The sequence below is a fragment of the Aplysia californica genome, unplaced genomic scaffold (genome assembly GCF_000002075.1).
Source record: "Aplysia californica isolate F4 #8 unplaced genomic scaffold, AplCal3.0 scaffold00322, whole genome shotgun sequence".
NCBI classification, from domain to species: Eukaryota; Metazoa; Mollusca; class Gastropoda; order Aplysiida; family Aplysiidae; genus Aplysia; species Aplysia californica.
Window position 1 is genome coordinate 542,243 of NW_004797592.1, and position 12,505 is coordinate 554,747.

At 38.7% G+C, this 12,505-nt stretch overlaps 1 protein-coding gene across 1 annotated transcript; it reads right to left on the reverse strand.

Moving 5' to 3' along the window:
* Window positions 1-2,946: 2,946 nt before the first annotated feature.
* Window positions 2,947-8,524, reverse strand: LOC101861056 (excitatory amino acid transporter 1; the record flags this gene model as incomplete). Its single annotated transcript, XM_013084852.2, is given in 2 exon segments — window positions 2,947-5,510; window positions 8,390-8,524. Coding segments are annotated over 2 exon segments (298 nt in total), but the record flags the coding sequence as incomplete, so codon positions are not given.
* Between the last annotated feature and the right edge of the window lie 3,981 nt (window positions 8,525-12,505).

Sequence of the window (12,505 nt, forward strand, 5' to 3'; positions counted from 1 at the left end):
GTTTCCCGTAAGATACTTTTCTCTAACCAGAACTTCTCGTCGATTTGCATAACTGTAGACTTACCTTTTGATGTACGGCGCGCTCCGCTGTGTGCTGTCACGTATCTCTCAGTTAAGAAATAATATGACATTTTGAAATGAGATACTTTGCTTCCCTACCATCGATACATGAGCTTCAAAATGGCGTCTACGGGTGAAGATAATATAATCTAGCAAACAGACATGTACATGTAGACAATGATTGATCGGGGGGGGGGGGGGGGGGGGGCTAGATACAGTGACTTTCACCTCTCCAACAGTCATTTCGTACCCATTCTATTACGCTAGAAAGAACACAATGTCGATCATTTCAAAAGTTGAAGTATGAAAAAAAAATGCCATTTCACCCAACACATAACGCAAATCCATGGAATGAATTTAATAAACGCTAGGATTGTTTCATGCTGTGAAGTGGTATATAAAAACAGTTAGTACACCATTATACAAATACTATGAATATGAAATGTTTGTTCGAAGATAAAGCGTTTGTAAGTATGAACCTCTGCGGATGTACCATCTGGGAGCAATGTAAGCACCATACTTATAACCATTACCAACTGCCCATGAATCAAGAGGCCAACGTTTATGCTGCTACTTTATTCTTTCAGAAGAACACGGGTTGTGTAATACTCTTCAGAATATTCCTATGATCGGCTATCAACATGTGCGTTCATATTTACCTTTTCAGTACAAATTTCGAGGTCCATAAATCAGTTTTCATGAATTATCTGCGTTATTTGCTGTTTAGTAAATGAGTGGTCTTAGGATGAATTTCTTTGACGTAAGAGTGAGCCGAACAGGGAAGAAAAAAACAAACTGCCCTCTCCCCCCCCCCCCGAATAAAAAAATCAAGCAAATGCAGTACTTCAGTATCAGTCGAAAAAAATTCACTATTTCCAAACTCATTGAGCTTACCACATATAGCACAGCGGAATATCGTTTACAGCAAATTATACACGTTCATTTAAAAATTTCAGTTGGACAGGAAGGGAGCAAAATATCGGTACATGTGCAATTTACTGTTATCCAAGGACACAAGAATATTACAGACATTATTGTGTTTATCGCTGTGTACAAACATCGGACGTAGTAATGGACAAGCCAGATTATGTGGACCGTAAAACGGGTAGAAAGAAAACAGAACATCGACACAAAATAAAACTACATTTACAAATTTGTTGTAAACAAGTATATCAATGGAACGGGCTTAATCTCACATTAAGTATACGCAGGTAATTCCTAGCAAATCTCGTTCTGTATTGTGTCACCCATAGAAAATCATTGCTGAAACAACTGGAATAATGACTTGTCTAACCCAAATTAGGAGAACGTAATGTCATTTTGTACTTTAAAGAAAATGTAAAGCAAAGCTCAAACATTTTACTGTCGTTCTCAGCAATGTAAGAGATGACACAATGAAGAAATATAACTTTTGTACATTTAAAAACCATGTTCGTCCTCCTGACGTACAATTATTGTAATATCTATGAAAATTATACTCTTATCACAACCGTATTGTATGAACTAATTTTTTGAGGTATAAAATCTTCAGTGCATTATACAAAAGAGTTAAATATACTTTTAAAAATATATACTAACTTTAATATAAATAACTGGGTTCACTTCAATCACAATAAATCACAACCTTCGTGTGTTGGTCCAGTATGGCAACAAGAAAACTGCAACAAGTAACACAGTACATACTCATATTTCTGCTTTTACTACAGATCGTTGGGCTGAGGAGTATCAAATATAGTATGTGGTTAACGGATGACAAAAGACTCTCACAAAATGAATGGACTATAGTTCTCCGAGAAAGCAAAGCCGAACCATGTAAAACTCTGATAATTTTCGTTAACCCTCTTTTCATACAGAAACCATTTTTTTACTGTACATTCCATAACAGGACTTTTTGTTCAGGGTAACATTTTGACCTGAGTTGTCTAAACCTTTGACACATCTCACTGATCTTCTCTCTCCCCCCAATCCATTCAGCCCCCTCCTCAACTGTGTTTATCAGAGTTGTTCTTTTGTTCCCAAATACATAATTATCTTTTAGTGTTCTCTAATTTAACACATGGAGCAGGTAAGATCAGGTCAAGTCAAGTGTGGAATCACTCCTTGATAGGCTCTGGTTTCATTCCTCAACAATCTCAAGAGCAGCCCGGAGAACAGAGTCTTGGTAGTCTTTATTGTTATCAGATGAGAGCAAATTTTGGGGCACGTGACTTCTGGTATCTGACTCGCAATTCCAAAAGTCTGTCTGATTCGTTGGCCATCGCAACACTAAGTCCGTCGACAACAGGCCAACTTTCGAGATATCTGTTTTTAATTGGGAAGAATGACACAAAGATATATGGGGTGGGCTTCTTTTTTGGATTAGAACCTAAAGTAGGTTCATATAGTATCATTTAAATGGATATCTGAAGAGAACGAGAAGCGGAGACGACGCTCTAAAGCTTCAGAGTCGAAGAACAAGCACAAGCTCTCGATTTTGAGGTTGTAAAAAAGAAAATTATGATGGCAATGAAAAGGTCCTTGAAATGTATTAACATTGTCGTAAGAAAAGATAGAGGCGTCCATGATTGGGAAGACGACAACGACAACGGCGGTTATGTTGTCGAGGACGTGGTCGCTTTGGTTACAGATGCCGCGGCTGCTATTAATAGTGAAGAGGAAGATGTATTGCGAAAGGAGGAAGGAAATTCCTACCTTGTTTGTCACCTAGAATTACTGATGCCAAGATGATAAGAAAATGACGTTTCTTCTTTCATCCACCCCCCCCCCCCCCCCCCCTTCTGCCTGTCTGTCTGTCTCTCTCTCTCTCTCTCTCTCTCTCTCCCCTCCCCCCCCCCCCCACGCCTTTCTGCCTCTTCCTCCATTTTTTCTCTTTTCCCCCTCTCTTTCATTCTCAGGAAATTAAATGTATTCCTTTTCTCAAATATCATGTTAACTTTTTAAGATTTCATCAAAGTGCAGGGTAATAATGGACACAGCATAATATGTGGACCGTGAAAATGTTAGAAAAGACAGAGCATTGACACAAATAAAACTACGTCTACGAATTTGTTTGTAAAAAGTATATGAATAGAATGAGATTATATTCATACAGTAGAGCGTGATATAAATCAATCTACACTGGAATCCTCTCAATCTCATTTACCGAGACATTGCTGACAAAAAGCAGGCAGTACGACCGGTCGATCAGGAGGGAGGAGGAAACAGGGTAGTTAATGACGGTATAAGATGGAAATGAAGCTTTGGAATAATTGCGAAGAGGACAATTAAAACAAACCGACGGCAGCTGGAATTTCTTAATATAAAGTGTATGCTTGGTACATTTTTAAAAATGAAATCAGTTCACTCTGTAAGTAGATTAAAATACATCACCTTAGTTTACTCGGAATTTTATAAGTATCTTACGCGCTTCGTTGACATAGACCATATGCTATAAGCCAATACGTGGAGCATGGAAAGCCGATGTAAGAACATACGTTGCTACCAACAAGTTTATCAGACAGAATGGTCTAAAATCGATACGTTAGGAGTGATGGTTATGTGCAGGAATATGGAGAGAATATCATATAAATATGCCTAATATGATGATAATACCGAAAAGAAAAGAAAACGGAGACATCGTATAAGGAGAAGGTAAAGGGTAGATACACCGAAAGAAAGAAAGTCAAATAAATCAAGAGGCCAGTAACCTCAAGGATAAAGATATGACTGCAACGACATTAACAAATGCAGACACAAATACTCTCATACACACACAAGCACACATACATACGCTTAAGAGCACTATCTATCTCTCACTTACGCATGCTCGTTCTTTCTATTTCATATACGCACCTCTACAAACATACACTCACACACATTCACACACACATACACACACATACACACTCGCACACATACAAGCATACACACATACACTCATATGCACATACAGAAACTTGCAAAAGAATGCACTCTCTACCCACGTGGCAAAAGACCACACGAACGATCCGACATTTGATCCTTTAATTTTGCCCAGAAATTGGATCATCGGAAATGTCATTTCCGCAAATTGTTGAAAAACTAGTTGAGACAACTAACCTCTGCCCTCTCACCTTTCCGATGCTCAATGTCCATGCAAAAACAGCGAGAAATCGGAATCCGCCTTCTGGAGTTTCCCTCAATCATGCGATTTTCAGAAATGTCAAAGTAATTGTTATGGACAGGCAAAAAATAGGAATGGCAAGACACCCACGCCAGGCACATTTTATGTCACGTACAAATGTGATTGTCAGCCTGGAGCAGGTTGACTTCCTGTCATCAGTTCTTTTTAACTTCCTATTCATTTCTGAATGGAGAAAAATAAGCAATGGAAACCTTCTTTTCCGAGTAACACAATTGGAAATGCAAAAATCACTTTCAATTCATTAAAAAAACCCAATATTTCTTCGAATCTCGTACTATAACATCGAGTTCGGATTATTTTGCTCTCAGAATTTAAAAAAATAAAACATTAAACAGTGCCCTCATTACAACCCAATCAAAGTGTTCATTAGTAGACGGTGCTGATTTAAACATGTTTTTTCTTAGAATACCAAACCAATGGGGATGCCATACTTCTGAGATGTATAAATGATACTTGAACAGACACAGTGCAAACACCACCACGCCGCTGCCAATTTCCCAGTCCAAACGAAGCTGTACAAGTTGTTGGTGGTCTAGAATAGAGTTTTTAAACTATACCTTTAGATTCTCGACGTCAGCAACAAGATATTGTAACGTCAATATCTGCTTATGAGTTAATTTCGTAAAGTAAACAATCAATTAATTAATCCTCCTGTTTTTTTAGACCGGCCATTTTCTGTGTTTATTTGTAAATCACCAGTCCCATTCAAAATCTACTTTTCGTTTTATCTATGCAGTAACTACAAGATAAACTATAGGGTGAGAAACATGCCTCAACTTTTAAGATACATAACGCGTGGCCAACATAATTTGATCAGTTTATTTTTCCTCGTTTCTTTAATCTAAGTAGTAGAAATAAACTTCACCCGTGCTAAAGAAGAAAAGTTGAATTCAGCTCTGCCTCTACAGTTGTAGTCCCAGTCTGTTTGTGTGTTGTCCAAGCAAACTCAACCCCACACTCCTTCTGCTGCAATTCGACGTTACACCGAAGGGTTGACATATAACATCCGGGTATTCAAAATTATGAATACTGTCAACCCACGTAATGCCAATGGGAGACAATAGTTGGTATGGCCATTAGTTAGTACAGAGCGCGGGACTTGGCGTCTCCATCTGTTGTTTGTGGTTACACTGGGGTCGTGTCTTGCTGACCGTTGGGCACCTTCTCCGCGCCGTCTGGGTCGTGCATCTCATGGTCCAAGGGAGGCATCTCGTCCGCGGAGTAGTGGTTGACGATACCTGCTCCCAGGCTGTCACCCATCACGTTGGTCATTGTGCGGAACCGATCCCTGTGGGTGAAAAGGGGCAGATTTGGGGTGGGGGGTGGAGTGTGAAAATGTGATTGGGTGTATGCCAGTCAGACAGCTAAAATATATACAAGGTTTACAGGGTGTGAACACGCCCACACCCCTCCCCCTCATGGGGGTAGTCTGGGAAAAAAACTGAGATTCCATTACATTTTTACACAACTCAGGACTCCCAAACGTAAGCAAGTGCGAGAAACAGGAAACTGATACGTTAAAATAAAGATGACACTTACTCAGAAGAGCCAAATTTGTAGCGACTAAAATAAAGCCCAAACAAAGATCTTACTTCTATTTCTTGGTTCAATCAAAGAGTTTAATTGCGGGAGTAAGTTTTTAAGTCTGATGTTTCTTAAAGGAGCAGACTTCATAAAAAGAAATGAATATCACTTTCAAATATGATTTCTCTGTTCTTTCCAACACAGCCAAATGCTCAATGGTTTTTCCGTGAGTAGCATACCTGTTGCCTAATGCCACCTTTCAGTCTGCAATTCCAGTTCCATTTCGGACATTTTAAAGAAAAGCAAAAGGCTGCAGACTGTTCAAGTCTATACGTGAGGATCTCTCGTTCACACGCACTGAGAGCGTTTGAGAAGTATGAATTGTCTCGTTAGCCCCAGGTTGTATTAAACTGAGGGTTTTTACTTCAAAGACCACAGCAAGCCTACGTTTCAAGTATAAGTCGACGTCCGGAACTTGTTTATTTAGAAAAGAAAAATATTGCAGGGAGAGAGAGAGAGAGAGAGAGAGAGAGAGAGAGAGAGAGAGAGAGAGAGAGAGAGAGAGAGAGAGAGAGAGAGAGAGAGAGAGAGAGAAAGAAAGAAAGAAAGAGAGAGAGAGAAAGAAAGAAAGAAAGAGAGAGAGAGAGACAGACAGACAGACAGACAGACAGACAGACAGACAGACATACAGACGAAGAGAATCCTCAGAACTTCCTGTCCCCACATGAGGGAAGACAAGCAAACGCATAAATACACAGAAAAATAACGCATAGAAACTGTTTAGAAACAAAACAGGAAACCAAGTAATTAAGACCAAAAGCAAGAAAAAACAAACAAAAAAAAACACGCACAAAAAGACAAAGGACTGTATTCCACTTTGCCAAGATTTTTTCTGTACCAGTACAAGACAGCCTCTAACCACTGCATGACGACGTGAAATAGGAAAAGAACCTAGGTATTGTCTCGTAGGTTCTATTGATCTCTGGTACTCACAGTATGGATGGGGGGAGAGGGGCCAATAGAGTTGCGCTGTGATCTTCTCCAAAACATGAGGGGGTTAAATCAATAGAAACAATTCCGCATAATGGCTGGCTTCATCTCCTGAAACTCTTTACACCGACTTGCTTTTACCTAGAAGTGCCTTCAAAGCACAGAGTTCAGGGTGTACCACAATCAGCAACTGTACTGTTTCAGGACGTTTTCGTTTTCCAGTTTTAGGTTTTTGTTTGAGAGGGATCGAATGCTAAATATAGATATACTATTCTTTTATATAGACGTTTATGATGTAATTACCTTTCGGTGAGTCCACTACTTGTCTGGAATACGATGTACCCTCTTCACGTCCGGCTGGTTCCGTAATACAAACTAATACAAATCGAATTCACTAGAATAATATCATTATTATAAGAGTCTAACGCTTGTACTTACAGAATGACTAGTTTAGGAAATATTTAATCAAACTCATAGTAAACATGGTCATTGTTCTTTCTTTCGAATCTTGTTTCAGCCCGTATTTTGGCCCTTCTCTTTAGTTTAAAGTATTTTTTTTAACCCGGCTGATTTGTGGGCATTAATTGTTTTGGTAGGCTTATTCCAATACATCATCACTTATAGATTTGGTTTCTTTTTTAAAAATTGCTTAATTGTTCTTTTTGTTGCATCACTTTAGACCTTTTTCATGTTATTCCTGATTTGTTTTGGAAACTTACATTTTTCTGCCAATGCTTCTGGTAGGTGTGAGAGCACAATCAGACCTATACATAGAAGTGGTATTTTCTGGTAAGTCGTGAAAAGAAGAAGGAAAAGTCGTTTGACTTTACACAGTAAGTTACTAAAACTGTCCCTTTGTTCCATTAAGCTCTATACACGAACAGGTCAGTGAACGGAGACGCCCACTTAAAAAAACAACATAATACTGTGTTTCTGACGTCTTACTTTACTTTATCATGGACATCACGGATTCTTGAAAGTGTACTTATGTAGGCTGGCTTCAAATAAGACAGACATGTTTCATCCTCTACTATTTATGTAAGATCTATAGTTATGATGTTGGTCAACTACATTTCGCCCGCAGTATGCTATCATGATGAACTCCCAGTCGAGATTGGGGTTTCCGGATAGCTACCACGTATTCTTGCGTTTGTTTCACTGCAATAAATGCAATTTTAGTTTTCTGCGTCTCTTGTACCAAGAAACTGATATCGTTTTATACCATTACTTCTTCCATGTTACTTCCATAGACTTCTCAGAACCCGAATAAGCTGAAACTATACAGGCTAAAAAAAGCTGTTGTATAATTTGAGTAGCCAAAAAAACAACAACACAAAAAAACAACAACCACAAAAAAACAACAACACCCCCCCCCCCACTCAACAACAAAAAACCACCGTCTAGATTGACTGTACTGTTTCTTGGTCCTTTGACGCACTCATGTGCCGAAATGCGTGAATGCTTCTGACATAAAAAATAACCTTTAGGAAAAGGAATACTTATAATTCATTATTATATTTTTGTACACATGCACTAGTTAGAGAAGGAGTTCTTGAGCCTAAGTTTTTGAGACAGTTTTATGCCCTGTTTGAATACGGAGACTACTGTTTCTGACACCATGGCTAAAGAATAAAAGAGAAAACGGCAACTCACAAGAACCAATCGACGACGAGGATCAATGTGACGTCATCCACGGGGAGACCCACAGCGGCCAGAACTATCACCATGGTAACCAGACCAGCCTGAGGCACGCCAGCCGCTCCCACAGATGCTGCAGTTGCTGTGATGCTGGGGACACAAATCAGATACGATTGACAGTGTTTTACGCACCCGTCGATTCAACCGAGATGATTTAGATGGCCGGCTACCTTCAGCTTGTTAGTCAAGGCAACATCGGACGGGTGGGATACTACGTGACAGCATAAAGACGTTGATTGTCGATCAAATAACATCCCTTCGTTAGAAGAACTAATGTCCATTTGCGTGAAAGACAATAAGCAGTCAAAAGAACACCGGTGGCAAGAGGTAAGTAAAGGAAGGTTGTACAATTTACCCAAAAATCTCGTAGTTAATAACCAACCATTACAAAAAGTCGCTTAAAAAAAAGGCTTTTTGGGGTGGGGGTGGAGGGCAGGGATTTGAAGTATAGATTTATATCTGATGGATGTTCAACCAACATTCGGGACGCTACGGAAATAAAATGTTGAATCTTGAGGTAAAATATTTAACTGAACTTTATGTGATAGTCAGAGCACACATTGTATTGCAGCTTTGTTCTTCTGGCTATGTTAAGATCTTAAAATGCACTGTGGAAATATGTTGTAAGTGAGACGTCGTTTCTTTGGAGTATATCAATGTTTTACTTCTCCCGATATAGAGGATTATGTTGTAATACGAAAACGTGCTTCACCCGTGCCCGCCCCCACCCCCGTCCCACCCCACGCTATATAATTTATGATGAGTCAGCGCGATAACGGTTATAATTTGTCAGGAACTCGCTAAGATTATACAAACACTAGAAAGTAATAATAATAATAACAGGTTACACCATAACATCCACCAATCACCTGCTTTATTAAGGACAAGTTACCAAGTCAGTAGTAAAAAAGTACATGGAACCTTTCTAGTTTGAAGTCGAGTGTTATCGTGTAACTTCCCTTTTCAAATATATTTCAACTGTGAGCCCTCCTTTTTAACTGTTACCTCCGCAAAGTAAGTGGATAAATAACCATGACGATTCTTCAAACAACAGAAACATACTTTGCTTTTCCTTACAACCAGAACGGAACTTAAGTATTTGTACATTTAATTGGTGTATATCCCCCCCCCCCCACACACACACAAATAGACCCATCTCTACGTGGTTTTTTTTTTTGGGGGGGGGGGGGGTTAGTACTTTTCGAATAGGAAAAGAAAAAGAGGAAGCTAACAGGTCAAGGGGTGACCCCGAAAAGAGACACATGTTACTTCACTATTTATATCTTACTCTTCCTATTTATGCTTTACTGTTTTATTTTATTTCATTTTATTATTATTATTATTATTATTATAATTGTTATTATTATTATTATTATTATTATTATTATTATTATTATTATTATTATTATTATTATTATTATTATTATTATTATCATCATCCTCATCACTTTTCTTTTCTCCTCTCTTCATTGACAACCTGTCTATGACCTGAAGTTGGGATGGGTATGTGTGTGGTGGGAAGCAGAGGTTCACTGTCAGCACTGTACTTGATGTGACTTTACATAGGAAATACCCAGCTACATACATGTATTAAGCATGCATTTATCGGAGAGCCCAATGACTGCGGAGAAGATGCAGAGACCATTGGCGTCTTGCTTGTTGACAACATTAACCCTTTGGGAACCTGCTATGCCTTCCCCTGCCTCCATCTCTGGGGATGAGAGGACTTGGTTGCTCTGGGAGGGGGGGGGGGGAGGAAACCCCAACATTCAATTATTGTTGTTGATATTATTATTATTATTATTATTATTATTATTATTATTATTATTATTATTATTATTATTATTATTATTATAACTATTATCATCATTATCATTATCGTTATTGTTATTGTTATTATTATTATTATTATTATTATTATTATTATTATTATTATTATTATTATTATTATTATTATTATTATAATATTTTTTTTGTGTTTCAGCAACACACGGCAACTATGTTCTTAATAGCGTCTTTCTCTTCTTTATCTCATCAAACAACTTCTCAATATAATACAATAGACACCAACATACCCATTCATTTTTCTTACAAACTCTCTGTGATGGAGTTGGGTTTTTGTTTGTGGCATTGCACCTACAGCCATTGCTTTATCTACTACACCGGGATTAAAGGAAAATCACAAAACCACCAGTTTCAGATGCTATTAACAAATGACAGAATCTCATACGAGCTGAGACGCCGTCTTGGTAATCAAGGTCTCCCCCAGGTCTTAGTGAGCAACCAAGCTGGCCTGGTGGATGGTTTTTGGAAGAAAAAGGAAATCAGAAAACAGAGAAAATGGAAAAACAAGAAGAAAACGCACCATACAAACTGGTAATGGAAAAGAGAAGCATATAGATTTCAATATTCTTAAAGGAAATGTCTGTGGCTTGGAAAAGATAAAACAATCTCAATTGGGGAAAATTTTGTATGAAAGGAAAATCCACATTGCTCTATTACAGGAAACTCTCCATTCATCCTGTGACATACACATCCCTGGGTATACCCCATACCCATGCAAATGTGAAGGTTGCCCCTGTGATTATAACCTATATCAGAAATGACATCTAGGGTGAAGTAGAGCTCCTTAATTGGCACCCCACAGACGCACATAAAGCCACCCTGTGGTATGGCAACAGCAAGCTCATGCTTTATAACATCTATTATCCCCCAAGTAACACTCTGAACTTCATGGAACAGAGTGTTATCTTTAAGAAGACGGTCATAGCTGGTGACCTTAATGGACACTCCCCCCTTTGGGGCTATGCTGACCAAAACAACACAGGTCGGAGGATTGAAGAACTATGTCAATCCTCTAACCTTATCCTTCTCCAAGATGAGGATCAACTAAAACACTTCTTCATAGGAGACATGGGACCCTCCACAGACCAGATCTCACCCTGGTCTCTGCTGATCTACTCAACTACTGCAGTGAAGAGGTGCCAGAATGTATATCTAGTGACCATCGTCCCGTTCTCACCCAAATCAGTATATTGAAACGGAGACAAAGGAAAAGAAGAACCCGTTGGAACTTCAAGAAGGCAAACTGGGATCTCTTCAGAAAAACAGCTGAGGACACCGTTATACTGGATGATCTAGACAATAAAAGTATAGGCGCCCTTAATGGTGAACTCACCTCCGCCATCTCAGATGCTGCAAAGAAGAGTATCCCACAGGGGTGTAGAACCAACTATAAACCCTTTTGGAATGAGCGCTTGGGGAAAGCTACAAAAACTAAAAATGAAGCCAGACATGAATATGATAAAGATCTAAAAATATGGACAAGAAAATTAAATAAAAAAAGACTATAGCAATGGCTAAACTTGTTGCCAAGGAATCTAAGAAGAAAGCCTGGACACAGAAGTGTAAGGGACTCAATTTACGTCAAGGTGAACGTGAAGCTTCGTCATTTCTAAATAACCTCACGGGCGAAGAAAGGAAAGAAAACTCCCAAACCACTAGACACAGAAACCAAATTGTCACCAGCGAGTTAAAAAAAAAAAGCCGAACACTTCAATAAACATTTTGCCTCAATTAACAAAAGCAGCAAAAAGAATTATCTGGACCGGACAGGGGTCTACTGAACGTTCTTAAAGAAAAAGAGAGAGACTTGATGATACCGAGTATCTTCCAGGACTTCTTAACTAATCGAGTGTTGGACTGTGCAATCAAGAAACTAAAGAAGCCAAAAAGCCCAGGTCCTGACAAAGTACACAATGAGATGCTACAAAACCTTGGTGAAAAAGCCAAATTGCTACTTCTTCAGCTCTATAACAGAACACGGAATGGGGGAAATCTGCCTAAAGCAAGGAAACTAGCTACTATAAACTCAATCTTACAGAAAGGAAAGAAGGTAAAAAGACCCTTAAAACTACGTTCTGTTCTGTTTTTAAAAAAAGTATTTTAACCTATGTTCTATTGTCGACGTTTCATTTTTTGTTTGTATTTCTTTTGTTTGCATCAACTGACTTTGGAAAAGAAAGGGATGATACTAACAACAACGAGGTTTGTGTGTGTGTATGTGGGGGG